The sequence below is a fragment of the Trichosurus vulpecula genome, chromosome 1, assembly GCF_011100635.1.
Source record: "Trichosurus vulpecula isolate mTriVul1 chromosome 1, mTriVul1.pri, whole genome shotgun sequence".
In the NCBI taxonomy this organism is placed as follows: domain Eukaryota; kingdom Metazoa; phylum Chordata; class Mammalia; order Diprotodontia; family Phalangeridae; genus Trichosurus; species Trichosurus vulpecula.
The window spans coordinates 225196441-225214220 of NC_050573.1; the positions used below are offsets into that span (position 1 = coordinate 225196441).

At 34.8% G+C, this 17780-nt stretch overlaps 1 protein-coding gene across 1 annotated transcript in view; it reads left to right on the plus strand.

Moving 5' to 3' along the window:
- Positions 1–17780, plus strand: part of PTPN2 (protein tyrosine phosphatase non-receptor type 2) — a 92358-nt gene that overhangs the window by 64045 nt on the left and 10533 nt on the right. Inside the window, 3 exon segments of the mRNA XM_036735962.1 lie at positions 1512–1721; positions 6740–6901; positions 15113–15306. Coding sequence (XP_036591857.1) covers positions 1512–1721; positions 6740–6901; positions 15113–15306 — 566 coding nt within the window.

Below are 17780 nucleotides of genomic sequence, written 5' to 3' on the forward strand. Positions count from 1 at the left end.
GCACACCACTCTAAAAGTATTAACCTGAGTTAGTCCTAAATACTGTTATTAAAAAGAGGTTTCTAGGAGAAACATTCTGAATTTGCAGTAGGTATTTTATCATTTAAGATTTACTAAATAACAAGGCTAAAAAAAGAGCCGGGAACATACATCCAGAATGGACCTTTCTGATGATGTTTTGAATTAAATCAATTAGTAGTGTAGCATAACACTTCTTCTGATGCAAAAAATAGGATTTTTGGTCATTCTGTGTTTGGTTGCAAAATACCTCTTAAGGTAGTATCAGTTCTACAAAGAGAAATTGCCTTCTTGCTTTCTTGCACTTGAATGGAAAAATGAGTGTAGAAGAACTCTAGTACTTTTCAGTTTTATTTGTTGAGGTAACTGGGTAACAGTTTGGAATCTTCCAACCAGTAAAGGAAATAGATCTTTCCTATATCTGTCAAATTAATATTCCTTATACACAGATCTAGTAAGACTGCTAAGAGATTTTAAATTCTGCCTGTTGATTAACAAGTGAATTTCCAATTCCTTTACCTGGCAGTCAAAGCTTTTCCTAACCTGATACCATTCTCCTATTATCTCCTACTATTCCTTGTCATGTATGCTACATTTTAACTTGATTGGACCGTCCTTTGACTCTTGAATATGTCCTATTTTTTCCAACGTCTGTGTCTTTGCTTAGACTCTTATTATTGTTGGAATTTATTCCCTCTTACTCTTTGCTTCTTGAATTCCTGCCCATCCTTTAAAGCCCGGCTCAGGTGCCATATTCTCCATGACTAATCAGCTAGTCATTAGTAATTGAAACTGTGTGCATGTCTTTGATGGACTCATATTTGTATTCTTTACGTAACATGACAGGTAGATAACTCAGGAAACTTGAAGGATATTCTAATACAATATTTGGAGAATGCCTGAACAAATTTTGGTATACAAATATAATGTATTATATTATTATTATTATAATGTAATATTATTGTACTTTAGGAAATGACTAATAGGAAAGAATTCAGTGTGGTAAAAGCATAGACTGGTCAGAGAAACAGGTTGAAACTTTCAAGGAATTGTTTTTTAATTATTTTGACAAAGGGAGCTAGTTATCCTGATACCATCTTATCACTTATTAAGGAGAATCTTACTTGTTATTTTTTAATTAGTGATAGCTATTTCCAAGGATATTTCTCAAAAGTTCTGCCTTCCCCCCCTCACCCCTATTTTAGAAAAAACAATTAGTCAATTACATCTTGAATGGGAAAATTAGAGTTCAAAGGATTTAGTTATAAAAATTAAAACCAGTGTTAAGCATGAAAATCAGGATTTTTAGAGTTGTAGTGATCTTGAATTACCTATTGTAGCCTCACTTTACATATGAGGAAATCAGGCCTAAAGATTAATTGATTTGTCCTACATCACAGCATCTGTGACATACTTGATCTTTGTTAAATAACAAGTTTTAATAGACAAATCAGACAAAACTACATTTCCCCCCTTTAATTTTTATATTGTAGAGTGGTGAGACCAGGATAATATCTCACTTTCATTATACAACGTGGCCAGATTTTGGAGTCCCTGAATCACCAGCTTCATTCCTCAACTTCTTATTTAAAGTTCGAGAATCTGGTTCCCTGAATGCGGAACATGGACCTGCAATAATTCACTGTAGTGCAGGCATTGGCCGGTCTGGCACATTTTCATTGGTTGATACCTGTCTTGTCTTGGTAAGTGCTTTTTTAATATACTGTTTTGTTTCATTTGATTTGGGTTTTCTTTCTATGTTTAGGTCCAAGTTTAGATTTTATTTTTGAAGAACAAAGTATCCACTGCTGTTGAATATAGGGGAGAAAAGATCTTTTGTAATAATTTTTCAGTCTGTCCCTCTCCATTCCTTCCCTTTTCTATTTTAAAGAATAATTCTATTGATTTTTATTTTTACATCAACATCATTTTCCCTTCTCTTTTAAGCATACTGTAATCTTCTGTCCTTGGAAAAATGTGTCTCTTGATCCTTTATGTTTCATCAGATAATGTTCTTCTGATCTTTTCTTCCTTTCAACAGTAAATTCACCATTTATGTAAAAGTGTAGGCAATATCTCTTTTTTCTCACTTCCTCCTTAACTACTGTAGTATAGTTTCTGTCTTCTACAAACAACTTTTAAGTTTACCAGTAAACAGTGATTGGGGAGGGCAGAGTCAAGATGGCAGAGTAAAAGCTTACTGAAGAAAATAATTCCTTAAAAATTAGAATGGAGCAAATGGAAGCTAATGACTTTAAGAGAAATCAAGAAATTATAAAACAACCAAAAGAATGAAGAAATAAAAGACAACCTGAAATATCTCTTGGGAAAAACCACTGACCTGGAAAATAGCTCCAGAAGAGATAATTTTAAAATTACAGGACTACCTGAAAGCCATGATGAAAAAAAGAGCCTAGCATCGTCTTTCAAGAAATTATCAAGGAAAACTGCTCTGATATTCTAGAACCAGAGGATAAAAAAGAAATTGAAATAATCCACTGTTCACCTCTTGAAAGAGATCTCAAAATGAAAACTACCAGGAATAATATAGCCAAATTCAGAGTTCCCAAATCAAGGAGAAAATATTGCAGGCAGCCAGAAAGAAACAATTCAAGTATCATGGAGCCATAGTTAGGATAACACAGGATTTAACAGCTTCTACATTAAAGAATTGGAGGGCTTGGAATATGATATTCCAGAGGGCAAAGGAGCTGGGATTACAACCAAGAGTCACCTACCCAGCAACACTGAGTATAATCCTTCAGGGCAAAAAATGGATATTCAATGAGATAGAGGACTTTCAAGCATTCTTAATGAAAAGACCAGAGCTGAAGAGAAAATTTGACTTTTCAGATACAAGATTCAAGAGAAGCATAAAAAGGTAAACAAGAAAGGGAAATCATAAGTAACTTAATGAGGTTAAGCTGTTTACATTCCTACATGGGAATATTTGTAACTCATAAGATCATTCTCATTATTATTGTTCTTAGAAGGAGTATATATAGATGAATATGAAGGGATGATAGCTAAAAAGTAAAATTAAGGGGTAAGAGAGGAATGTATCAGGAGAAAGAAAGTGAGAGGTAGAATGAGGTAAATTACCTCACATAAAAGAGGTAAGAAAAAGTTTTTACAGTGGAGGGCAAGAAAGAGGAGGTAAGGGGAAGTGAGTGAACCATACTCTCATCATTAGATACAGAAATCACTACAAGAAATCACTACAAGAAAGTAGGAGAGGATAGGAATAAGAAAAGGGTGGGGGAAGGTGATAGAAAGGAGGGCAGATTGTAAGAGGGGGGCAATCAGAAACAAAACACTTTTGAGAAGAAACAGGGTAAAAGAAGAGAGAGTAGAACAAAGGGGTGGGAGAATAGGAGGGAAGGATATACAGTTAGCATAGTAACTGAAAAAAATTTTGAATCAGGTTTCTCTAATAAAGGCCTCATTTCTCAGACATATAGAGAACTGAGTCAAATTTGTAAAAATAAGAGCCATTCCCCAATTGATAAATGATAAAAGATATAATCAGTTTTCAGATGAAGTAATTCAAGCTATCTATAACCATAAGAAAAAATATTCTCACTATTGATTGGAGAAATGCAAATTAAAACAATTCTGAGGTGCTACCTCATATCATTAGATTGGTTAATAGAACAGAAAAGGTAAATGACAAATGGTGGAGGGGATGTGGGAAAAATGAGATATTAATGTGTTGTTGATGGAGTTGTGAACTGATTCACAGAGCCATTCTGTAGAGCAATTAGGAACTATGCCCAAAAGGCTATAAATCCATGCATACCCTTTGATCTCAAAATACCACTGCTAGGTCTGTGTCACAAAAGAGATAAAATATATGTACAAAAATATATGTATTTGTACAAATATGTACATATTACAAAAATATTTTTACAAAATATATGTACAAAAATATATCAGGTGTTTTCTGGGGGATGCCCATCAATTGGGGAATGGCTGAACAGGTTGTGGTGCATGATTATGATGGAATACTATTGTATTGTAATGATGAGCAGCATGCTCGCAGAAAAACCAGTAAAGATTTGCATGGGCTGTTGCAAAGTAAAATGTGTGTACAAAGTAACAGCAATATGGTAAGATGATCAGCTGTGAATGATGACGTAGCTATTCTCAGCAATATGACAATCCAAGACTCTGAAGAACTTACGATTAAGGCTGCTCTCCATCCCTAGAGAAAGAACTGATGGTGTCTGAATACATTTTGAAGCATGCTTTTTTTTTTCTAGAATTTTTTTTGTCTATGTCTTCTTTCACAACATGACTATTATGGAAATGTTTTGCCTGACTACGCAGATATAACCTGTGTTGAATTGCTTTCCTTTTCATTGAGGGGGTGGAGTGAGGAGGAATGGAGAGAATTTGAACTCAAAGTTTTTAAAATGAATGTTAACAAAAAAACATTGATTGAATAAATTTCATTCTTTCTTTTGTTGACCTTCTTCACTTGTCCAGGGCCCTGTCCCCATCCTTGCCTTCATGAAGTAGCATCTTATAATATAACCATAGCTTCTTCACCTTTCCACGGGTCAAAATTTACCATATCCCATTTACTAAAGGTCCTCATCTTCTTTTCATCATAACAGTTGCTTCCCAAATTATTTTGAGATGTTATTACCATCTTAAGTAACATTCATTAATTCATTCCATCGATTCTATTGGTTTGATACTGATAATCTTTTTTTTAAGTTTCATTTGTGTGTTTTGTTTTTATATTACATTTACAGATTATATCGGCTCCCTGAGAGCTCTCTTTGTAAGAAAAGTAAAATAGTTAAGTAAATATTATAAGGAAGTTAAGTAATACTATTAGGAAATCATCGGAAAATGCATGTAACTTGACATATCTGTAGCACCTCCTACTTCTATTTTAACATGTTTTAATTGACATAAATCTCCCCATGCCCCTTTACCCTCACTCTACTGGAGGAAAAAAAGAGAAAAGAAAAACTAGTTCCTTGTCATAAATAAGCATAGTCAAGCAAGACAGATTCTCTCAGTGACTACACACAATAATACATGTTTCATTCCACATCCTAAATCTGTCCCCTGTCTGTTACGAATAACGTGTTTCTTCAATGGCCCTCTGGAATAATGGATGGTCATTGTATTGATTATAGTTCTTACAACTTTCAAAGTTGTTTGACTTTACAGTGTTGTTGTTAGTCTGTAAATTGCTCTCCAGGTTCAATTCACTGTTCATTAGTTCACAGAAGTCCTCAGAATTGTTTATTGTTATGTTTTGTATGACTTCACGTATATAATGGGTATCATACTGCTTGGCTTCTCAATGAAAGAGAGCAGAGGAGAAGGGAGGGAGAGAATTTGAAACTCTAAAATTTTAAAAATGTCAAAAAAATAAAATGATGTTATAGTATAAATAATTGCTCTGGTTCTCACTTCAGTATGAATCGATTCATATGAATCTATTTTCTCCTTGATAATTCTCTGGTTTCTCATAACAGTACGGTAGTATTTCATCCCACTCATAAATCGTGACTTACTCAGCCCTTTCTCAATTGATAGGTATCCTGTAATTTCCAGGGTTTTTAATTTTTTTAAATTTTTTTTGCTACTATTGAAAAAGAGCTGCTCTAAGTATTTTTATACACATAGGACCTTTTCTTCTCTTTGATCTCATTTTTTGTGGACTCCTAACAGTAGTATAACTGGGTCAAAGGGCAAGCATTGTTTAGTAACTTTTTGTGTGTAATTCCAAATTGTTTTCTGGAATAATTGTACTCATTCACAGGCCCACCAACAATGTATCAGCTGCTTTTACTAGCTCTTCCAATATCTGTCATTTTTCTTTTTTGTCATCTTTATCACTCTGATGCTTGGCATCTCAAAAATGTTTTAATTTGCATTTCTCTAGTAGTGACTTGTAGCATTTTTTAATATATCTGTAGATAATCCTGGGTTTCTTTTTCTTGCGAGGTACCTGTTCATATCCTTACAATCTTAGACCAATTGATGAATGGCTCTTATTTTTATGAATTTGAATCAACTCCTCTTGGAAATTAGATCTTTTCCAGAGAAAATTATTACAAGTATTTTCCACAGTTAGTTTTACATCTTATAATATTAGTTTTATTATATTTGTTTGTATAAAACCTTTCGAATTTTATATAATCAAAATTATCTATTTTATCTTGTTCTATAAAGTAACTGCTTAGTTGTTTCATTTATCACCCTAAATCTATAAATCAGTCTCTGTCACGTAAGTACATTTGTATCTCAGCAGTTATTTTGAGTAGAATCTCCCTTTTGATCACTTCTCATTATTTCTTAGCACTGTATAAAAATGCTGAGCATTTTTGTGGATTTATTTTGTCTCCTCCCTGACTGAAGCTATTTTAGTCAGCCTGGTAATTTTCTGCATGTGTGGGGGCTGGGAGTGGCATACCATGCATAGAATTAGTAGAACTATCAACACCAGCATGAAAATTTACTTAAACACTAATAACCAGTGACTTTTATAAAAGAAAAACTGCTTTAGTTTTTCATCTTGAGAAATCCTTTCCAGCACTGATGCTGATTATGATTCACAAAACTACCCAGAGGAGCTTGAAATCTAAAAAAATTCAGTAAGAGATAATCTGAACTATGTGACCCTGTTCGTGTTACTTAAACTCCTGATTGCTATCAATAGTAACAACCTCAAAAATATTTTAATTTTTTTTTGCAGATGGAAAAAAGAGATGATCCTTTTTCTGTTGATATTAAGCAAGTATTACTGAATATGAGAAAATATCGAATGGGACTTATTCAGACTCCAGATCAACTAAGATTTTCATATATGGCTGTAATAGAAGGAGCAAAATTTATAATGGGAGATTCAAATATACAGGTAAATTTTATAGGCAAAAGTAATATATACATCCATGTAAATAGGAACATGTAAGATAGTTACGCCTTATAGCACTAATATATAGTAATGCAAGAAGTATAATTGCTATTCTCCCCCCCCCCCCGCCAAGCATATATCTACGTGTTTGATATGACAGCCTTATTTATTAAAACCAAAAACCTCAAATCTTATGATGCCATTATATCCTAATGGGGAACTCAGCTTCATATTCCTTCCTCTGTAATACTGGTATCCTTGATTTCTTTTGGGTTTTAGTTTCAGAGTTAAATTAATTCGGGAGGTTGTTAGTTGTGTGCCATTTTTTAAAGCGAACTTTACAAAATAATTGTTCAGACTATGCATTTCATTATTTTGTTGTAAAATTATTTTAATATGACTAGTCACAGATACTTAATGAAACTTAATTGAATGCTGATTTAATTTCAAGATTTTTTTTTGAAGGGAGGGCAGTACTTCCTTTGATCATTAGTCATGTTGGTAATAACAATGGCTTCACCTGCGTAACATTTACAACTCAATTGGATAACTGATTCGATAGATATTTTTGTGCTGTGTATTAGGATACACATAATAATAATAACAAGGAAACAGAATCACTCAATGAAACCTTTTATTTTTTGCCTTGAATCCTGACCTTGGATGTGTTAGATGTCAGACTCTAATCTAGTAAATTTCCTACACTGTGAAGCCATAAACTGGCTAATTGATTTTCATGATTACCAGACATATGCGAAATACTTATGTAAACCCTCTTTAGAGTTTACCACCAGACTATCTGTTAACATGGACTGTCATAGTATCTAGTAACTCAAATTATATGTATCATAGGAATCATAGAAGTTAGAGCTGCAAGGGACTTAAATCAACCAATCCAACTTCCTCATATTACACACAAATGAGGAAAAAAGACTTAAGTGATTTGCCCAAGGCCACTCAATTATTTAGTGACCAATTAAAGCTAAACTCAGGTCTCAAAGGCCTGTGATATTTCACTATGCTTCCTTTTAGTCAGGATTAGTAAAATTAAATACTGCCGTGGTTAGTGGGGATCTGAAAAGATACATCAAATTCACAATGTACTCTGATCCAATAAGTTAAATACTTTGAGGAGAAGTGTAGTAATTTTCTCCACTTTGTGATAACAACTCTCAGCTATAATAGAGTAACTTACATCATCTCCGTTTGAAATGCACCTAATCCTGGGACATGATCCTCCTCTCCTTACTCATTGCCCTCCCTGTTCTCCCTTATTTCCTTTTCATTTGTAGTTTAGAAATATGTATACGATCTTATGACTGGTTTGCCCACAAAATTAGCTTTTCTGGAAACTCATTCTTCCCCCCCCTATTTTAATCCCAGTTTTGGAGATGCCAGAGACATCCTTGGTCTTTCTAAATTTTTTCTTGAAGTCTTTATCGTGACATGAAATAATAGTTCCATTAGTAATTCCCATTCTGAGATAATTGTTTTCCCTTTTCTCACAAACATCAGCTTGGAAAAGTGGACATTTCTATTATTGTGTGTAGTTTTATTTGGTTCTATCTGGGGGGGAAATAGAGATATATGTTGGGTCTGAAGGATCTGAGAACTCTCAGAAAATGTATCCTTTTTTTGTTGCACACATACTAATTTAACTTCTCAAATGTGTATGAGGGAGGAGGGTTAAAATAGGGACATTTCCTTTAGGGAAGTCTCTGTGATGATGACCTTGGCCTACCTGGATAAATCTAGGTAATTCTCAGTTGTGATCTGAACTGGTAGTCGGTATCACCAATTCCCTATAGTCCGTGATTTTCAATATTCTCAGGCAAATTATGTAGATCAGCAGTTCTCAGAACTTTTTTATCTCAGGACTGGAGGACTTCCCTATAGAGCTTTTGTTTATGTGGGTTACATCTACTGATATTTACCATATCAGAAATTAAAACAATTTGATATTATGAAAATAGTTTTGACTTCATGGGACTCCCTTGAGGGTCTCAGGGACCCCTTCAATCAGTCATGTCAGTCAATAAACATTTATTAAGCTTCTCTTTTGTGCCAGGTACTGTGTTAAGCACTAGGATGCTTAAGAAAGGCAAAAGTCCCTCCCCGCAAGGAACTCACTGTCTACTGGGGAAGACAAAAGAAACTTCAAGGCTAGGGGAAAGGTATGTGGTGTGGGGACCAGATGAAGTTTTACAGCTGGATAGGAGCTACTAAAGTGAATGTTCCTTAAATGGAAGATATGGGAGAGTTCTCAGATGTCTACTTTCTGCAGTCAGAGGGAGGGAAGAGCCCCAAGGACAGAGTCCCCAGACCAAACTTTGAGAACCGCAGGTCTAGGACTTTCAGTTGCATTGCAAAGCTTTAGTATCTTAGCTTCATAAACAAGCAATGTCAAAATCAAGCAAGTTTCTTTTTGGCTTAGTTGTATTCTATAGCTGCTTTTTCTTCAAATAAATAGCAGGTCTTGAATTCCAGATTTTTACAAATTCTTTACTAAGATTAAGTGTTCTAGTTCATCGTTTTCTTATTCGGTACTCCTTTTCTTGATGACAGATTTAGAATTTGTTCTGTATTCTGGGAATTTGTCCAGTAAGATTTTATTTCTGGCATAAATTGTCTCTTACTGGCATTTTTTACTTTTGTCCAAGCAGAAAGCAAAGCTTCAGTGAAGGGTAAAATAATACCTCAGATTTACCCATGTAAATTCTGGGAACTATTTAGCATTCTTATTTGATACCTTACTTTAGCCAAATGTAAATAGCCATTTGTTTTCTTGTTCTCTTATCTCCCTGTTTTCACTGCTTTTTCACCAGTGTGGCTGAGTGATGTCAGTGAGCTCTTACTAAATGCCAGACACTGCAGAGCACTGGGAACACAAAGGCAAAACTGGTTTTTAATAAATTTCAGTTTTACAAGATATGGTTATGGATAGTTAATTGTATAATGACTTACACAGCAGATATTATGTTGTTAGAATTTCCTGTAAGTGGGACTCACTGAAATAAATACATAGCAATTCTTTCATCTAATGACATAAATCTTAATTGTGCAGTATTCACTGTTAGTTTAAAAAAAATGATGCAGAGGAAACAGACTATATTCCTGTTTTTAAAAAAAAATGTTGTTTATGTTACTTAGATATCATTTTATGTTAACAGACTATGACCTAGTTTAAAATTTTAAAATATGACTCTTATCCTTGTACTATCAAAAAAGACAAACTCTTGACTAACAGAATTATTTTCCTTTCCAAAGCAAACCTGAAAAACCATAAATTATAAGAGTAACTAGCAACTTCCTCAGTTTAAACTAAAACATAATCCTGTTAAAAATCAACCTGTGAGCATTTATTAAACAACTGCAGTGTGCCCTGCACTATTTTAGCCTTTGAGGATACATATTAAAAAAAGAAAGAGTCCCTTCAAGGAACTTACATTCTATTGGGGGAGAAAACATGGCATAAATAAGTATATATAGACTATGTATAAAACAATCATGTTAAATCAGGGGATGGCATTAGCAGCTAGAGAGATTAGGAAAGACTTTGTGCAGAAAGGACTACTTGAGGGCAGCTTTGAAGGAAGTGGAATTCTAAGATGTGGGAGTGAAGTGAGAATGCATTCTAGACATTGAGGGACACCCCCAATGCAAAGATACAGAGACTGGAGCAGCAAGAATGTCTGTTTGGCTGGAACGTAGGGTGGAAAGGGCAGTAATGTATACTGAAATTAGCAAGTTGGATTGGACTAGGTTATGAAGAGCTTGTTTGATCTTGAGGTAATAGTGAGCCATTGGAGCTTCTTAAGTAGGGAGAGTGACATGATTGGATATGCACCTTAGGAAAATCACTTGGAGAAGGGAGAGGCTGACAGAGATGACAAATTAGGAGGCAGGTGAGAGGCGATGAACTTAGATTGTTATGTAGAGAGAGGTTGTGAAGATTGTAATGGTACAGTGAGTAGAGCACCAGCCCTGGAGTCAGGAGGACCTGAGTTCAAATCCAGCCTCAGACACTTGACACATGTACTAGCTGTGTGACCTTGGGCAAGTCACTTAACCCCAATTGCCCTGCCAAAAAACAACAACAACAACAAAAAAGATTGTAATGGCTACCTTAGTCCTACTGTGTTTTTAATGTTGATAGTCTACCACTGGACATTAGTAATTGTATTTCATATAGACTTCTGGAGAGCTACAGATGGTTCAGATATTATTTTAGGTTAAATCAGAGTGGGCGAACCCTCTTTAATGTTAGGGATACCCAAATTTGGGCCAGGCCTTTAATTTTATTTTGCAAATTGATCACATCCTGACTTATCCACATAGTTTTGGAATTGTAGTGCGTGACAGAATTTGTTGACATTAGAAGACATTGGAATGTTATCCTTTTTGTTCATCAGTAATTATACTAGGGTAGCTGAGTAGCACAATGGATAGAGCCCCAGGCCTCGAGTCAAGAAGAGTCATCTTCCTGAGTTCAAATCTGGCTTCAGATACTTACTAGCTGTGTGACCCTGGGCAAGTCACTTAACTTAGTTTTCTCATTTGTAAAATGAGCTGGAGAAGGAAATGGCAAACTACTCCAGTATCTTTGCCAAGAAAACCCCAAATGGGGTCACAAAGAGTCTGAAACAACTGAACAACAGAAAAACCAAGCTTCAATCTTATAATGATATCTCATATTCAATGCGAAGTTATTCGTGGTAGTTATATGAGATTCCATGCTGTCTTGGGGAGGGAGGGGAGAAAATCTGGAACTCAAAATTATGTAGAACCGTCTATTGTAAACTAAAAATAAAAATAAATATTAAAAAAAATAATGATATCTCATTTTTGTGTACTGTTTTAAGGTTTAGATATAGACTTGGGAAATTTGAGATTCAGAGTGGTGAAATGACTTGTACTAGATTCTGAGGCACAATTTGAGCCTATAGCTTCCTGGCCCAAGTTCAGTTGTCTGTCCACTGTGCCAGGCTGCCTGTCACAAACAAGCACTTTATATATGTTATTCCATTTAAGTTTCACAACAACTCTGTGAGAGGCATACTTGCCAGGTATTATGAACCCCATTTTAGAGATGAGGAAACAGACTTATCAGTTAAACTAACAAACTATAGAATATTAGGTAATGGTCCTCTTTTTTCAGCTAGCAGAACTGACTATCTGCCAGAAGCATGACTGCATCTCAGAATCTTTCCCAGGTCTTGTGCTCTGTTTCACAAACTTGTTTGGTGACGCATACCTTTGGCTGGTACATGTCACTCTGTTTTTACTTCTTCATATTGATAATCATAGGATTGTTGAACAAAGTTATCTTTCTTGTCATAGCTATATAGCAGTCTTGTATGAACTTTGTTGATGAAAGACTCTAATTGCCAAGTCACATGTTTTTTATACCAACAAAAAAGTTACTTCAGTGGACTTGTGGTAGAGCTTACAACGTATCTAGGCTTTCTTCTCCTGTGTGATTCATTTTCTTCCATAGATCTACCACAAAGGAACCTTCTAGATCTTTTTGAGTTTTGGTGGTTTATCACTGGAACATTTGGACCTTCAGTATGTCATTCTTCTTACCACCTAATTTAGTACACCACTTCTTCTAATCGCACATTTAATTCATGATTTCTCTTAAAAGATTTTATAAATAGTCTATAATCTAAACAGAAGCGTTGCCCTTGACTACCATATTGCCCCACTTAACAAATAAGTCCGTTTGTTGACTAAACCAGTTTTATAGCTCTTTTAATTTTGTTATTATTGATTTACATTGAACTTATATATAAATTATTGTAATCAATGTCATTATCCTTTTCTCCATCCCTTTTCCATTTGTCAGGATTAATCACTTGTTAAGGAAGTCAGGTATGATTGTGTCGTATACCAACTTTTTTCCTCATTTTTCCTTTTGCTATTACTAATTTTGATCTTTGTTTAATAAGTTGTCAGTCTTGACTGTACACAGGCAGCTGATTTGGGAATGGATAAACATGAGTTTTATTTGGGGGAGTACCATTCAATGCTCACTATACCCAGTGCCTTCTGATTTTTTTCTCAAAGAAGGTATTCATGCTATATACAAGCAGAAGCTGTGTAGCCTACAAATCTTTGGTCTTTCTCATGTCTTACTCCAAAACCATTTCCAACATATTCTTTACTATCTTTGTACAGTTCTACCTTTTTCCACTGAAGTCAATGAGCATCAGTGTACTTGTCCATTTAAGTTTGAGGTCTTAACAGGTTCTTTATAGAATTTCTCTTTCTTTTCACTATGTACTACAGATGTTAACATATAGTTGAAGTAATTTTCGTAGTAGTGTCTGGAGAAATTTAACATTGGCAATAGTAGATAACCAAATATTCCATGAAATCTTTTTGCCTTTGGATGCACGATAAAACCAACTCCACTAGTTCTTTTAATTGTCTCTCTTTGCGGAGAACCTGTGAGACATTCTTTCAGATAGCTGCAACTTCCAAGATTGATATACTTCAGGTCCTCTGGCAATATGTCTATTTCTTGGTCACTGAATAAGGCTGTCATGATAGCCTAAAACTTGTATAATTATTAGAAGCTATCTATAGAAGCAGAAAAAGGTCACACAGGGCTAAAGGGCATTTTGTATTTTTCTTTGTTACATGCATGGCCATGACCAAAAAATTTATTACTAAATAGCCAGCTTGTTAATGATGAACCTTTTCATACTTAGCTAGCCTCCTTGGAAAGCAAACTTAAATATGTTGCTAAGGCTATATTCAAAGGCTTCCCAATGTAGTAGAAATTGTCAGAACTTGCATTCTTATATCATGGCCTTCAAGAATTTTTCACTTCCACACCATAAGATGAGACAAAAAACTTCATTTTTAATGAATAATTTGTGATATTTTAAACACACACTGAGCTGAAATTTCTTTAAGGAAAAAATGGATTGGTAAGCAAATAGTAAATGAAATTTCAAGAGAACAGTTTCAAACTATGAAAACTTTTTTTTTTAATCTAGATTTGTGATTTTGTGGTTATGGGAAACATTTGGCATGGAAACCCCCTCTTACTGATGGATGTCAGCTGATTGTATTTCTTAGAGTTTCTTGAGCTACTGAGATATGTGGTTACTTGCTCAGAATCACAGAGCTAGTTTGTGTCAGAGGTAGGACTTGATTTCAGGTGTTCTTGTTTCAAAGGCCATATACCATAGTTTTTTCAGCCATTTTCCATTTGGTGAGCAGGCCTTTGGTTTCCATTTCTTTGTCACCACAAAAAAAAGAGTTACTTTGAACATATTTATACATACGTGATCTTTTCTCTCTTTGAACTCTCAGGGATATTGCATGGTCAGAGGGTAGCTACTCATTAGTGACTTTGGGGTCATATTTCCCTCTTGTTTTCCAGCTTGCTTAGACCAATTCTTAAGTTATCAACTATCTAGGTCCTATTTTGAAGAATTACAATGGCCTTCTGGCTGCAGGATATACCTGCATACGCATATCTTTAAGCCATTCCTAGAAACACGGGTTTCTATTTCTCTGCGTGCCTATACTTGTTCTCATATTCTTTTCCTGTTGCTTATCACTGTGGTAGTGGTGATAATGAAGAATTGCAGTGATGGATGCTGCTCCCTATTGTCAGCTGTTGGGGTCCAGGAATATTAAGGGAGTTTTTCCCAATCCAATGAAAGGCCAGTTCTCAGGTCTTTGAGTTCTAGTGCACTGTAAGACAGTTCAGGCAGAAGCACACTTAGATAAAAAGCTGGCAGATGACCTAGCATCAGGCTGTCCTCTGTAGTATGATCAGGAACTCTAGATCATGCCAAATATTCTGTTTGTTACCACTAGAAAGTGGGAGATTGCTTTAGTACTTCAGTAACAAAATTCTCTTGGACAAGGGCATGATAGATAAATAGATAGATTGATTGATTGATTGATTTACTCTAAATTCTTCTCTAAGCGCTACCATGACATTCTAGTATAATTTTTTTAGATAAATGGCTTTAGAAGAAAGGAAGTGTTGCCAACCCTTCATTATTATAATTGGTGAGGCATTTTAAATGAATAAAGTGGCTAATATTGTACTTTATGAAACATTGAACTGAGGGGTTTTTTTAGGTTCCATGTTGCACTTTTCTTCCCTTTTAGAAATGGTGGAAAGAACTTTGTAATGAAGATGAGGTATTTTATTAACCATCATGTTGTACTTTTCTCCCAATTTAGAAGCGGTGGAAAGAACTTTCCAATGAAGACGAGGCACCTAACTATGAGCATTCACCACCTCATCCAACTACAATAATTACTGGAAAGTACAATGGGAATAAGGTGGGATTCGAAGGAGATGAAAAAAGTGACAAAATAAACATTACAGAACTCTCCACCAAGATGCAAGATACAGTAGAAGAGAGCACTGAAAGGTAAGTTTCATTGAGTTAATATGCTAGCAAAAAGCAAGCTTTATTTTGCATGTTTAGACAGATTGATTGGACAGTGACTTGTTTTGAATAATCTTGCTTTGTAGGATCATAGGAGTCAAAGTTTAAAGGTCATCTCCAAATTATTCTGCTCACTTCCAAATTGATTTATTGAGCATCTTCTGTATGCCTAGTATTATAGAGAATGTAAAAGAACTATAAGAGACAATTTCTTCATCTGTACCATGTGGATAATTTTATTTGCACTACCTACTTTAGAAGGTTTTTGTGAGCAAAGTCCTTTGTAAACCTTAAAGTTCTATACATATGTACATACAAATGTGAGGAAGTGTTATTTATTCCTAGTCCTTCTTAGCATTTTAATTCTTCATTTCCACAAGCTTTTATATGTGCTTATAATTTTCCTTCCCACTATTAATTCTTGCTTCAATTATTCAAATATATCCTTTGTCCATTTGAAAATATCTTGCATTATTTGTCTTATTTTTTTCCATCTATACTATTTCTGGTACTTATGCTATTTCATTTTTATTATTATTATTATTATTATTATTATTATTATTATCGTGTTCTCATCTTTTTCAGTAGGGTTCAGCTAGAAATAGTCCTGGTCTAGGTCATGATGGTTGTATTGGTACTCTGCTTTGTTTCTTTTTCTGTTCTGGCTAGTGTTTATCATCCTAATTTTTTGTGGATTTTTTTTAATTGTTCAATTTGTTTGTCACCATTCCTAATCTCCTTGAGAGCCATGAATGTCCTGTTTTTTTCTTTTTACACACAGTGCTGTCCTTAGTAGGCACTTGAAGTTCAGTTTTCACTTTGAAGTGAATTAAGTGGAACTATAGTATTATGGTTTTTCTCCTACTTCTTGGGCTTTTTCTTCTCAACCCAGATTTCTAACTGCCTACTAAACATCTCCATTTGAATATCTCTTTAGCTTTTTAAGTTTGCCATATCTATACTGAACTGTTCTTCTTTGCCCTTCCCCCTATAAACTTACCTATTTCTATGTTTTTTCCTGCCATTCTTAGATTCACTCAGCCTTAAAACCAACATCTATGACTGTTTTTCTTCCCTCTGTATCATATCCAGTTAAGCACAAGCCCTGTTATTTCTCTACAATGTTTCTTGCCTATGTCCTGTCCTTTTCATATACACTGCTACCATCCTAGACCTTGCCACCTAATTCCCAAATCAGTAGTCTCTCAACTTGTTTCATGTATTCATTCTTCTCAGATCCATCCTATTTAGATGCTAATTTCTTCTTCCTATAATAGAACTTAGTATTTGTCACCTTTCTGGATGGAATGAGATAAGGTTTGAAAGATGCAACCTTAAAGGACTATAAATGTTAGCTATTATCGTTATGTCAAAATACTTTGATTGATTACCTATTACCTATAGGGTAAAGGACAGTTAATGAGAAGAGGTGTCACGGTATAGTGAAAGGAGGGCTGAATTTAGGAGCAGAAGACTTGTGTTCAAGTGCCAGGGCTGATACTTAATTAAATATGTAACCATGGACAAGTAATTTCACTTCTGAGCCTGTTTTCTCATTTGTAAAGTGGGATATTGATATTTGTATTGCCTATCTCACAGGACCATTTCAAGGAAAGTGCTTTATAAATCTTAAGATGCTATATAAATGTGAATTATGGACACCACCACCACCACCACCACCACCACCACCACCACCTCACACAAAAATACAACAAGGGGTGGAGCTTGGCCATTGGCCCAAAGCCCCAATTCAGGAACTAAATGCATGCTGGAGACACAAGTAAATCCAAAAAAAGACCAACTAGTATAAAAAAATACTGCAAATCATAACTCCATAACAACCGTAGGCAGAGATGCAAAGGGAAAATAAGTTTTCCACTATGTAAATAACTAGAAATAATGAAGCATGAGATAAGAAGTGGGGGGAAAGTTCTAAAGGAAAGAATTTGAAGGAGAATAAGTAGCTTGGAAGAAAAAATAGTGAATCTTACCAAGAAAAGGTATCCCTGAAAACTAGAATGGACGCAAGATAAATCGGTGCCTCTATGAATCAGCAAGAAATATTAGAACAAAATCAAGATTGACAGAGTATTTTTTAAAATGTAAGCTATCTAATCACAAACACTTGACCTAGAATCATTAAAGAATCATTAGACTTCCTGGACATCAAGATTTTTTTTAAAGCTTAGACACTGTATATCAAAAAATCATAAATGAAAACTTCCCAGATGTGTTAAAACTAAAGAGCGAAGTAAAGACTGAAAATCACCCCCTGAAGGAACCCCAAAAGAAGAAATCCCAGAAATGTCAGTCACAATCCAGATCTCCCACAACAAACTGAAAAAAAGTTAAAATACATACAGAAAGAAAGCATTCCGGTTCTAAGAAACTATAGTTAGGTTCACATAAGACTTGGTAGGTTCCATTACAAATGAGAAGCATTTTGGAATACAGTA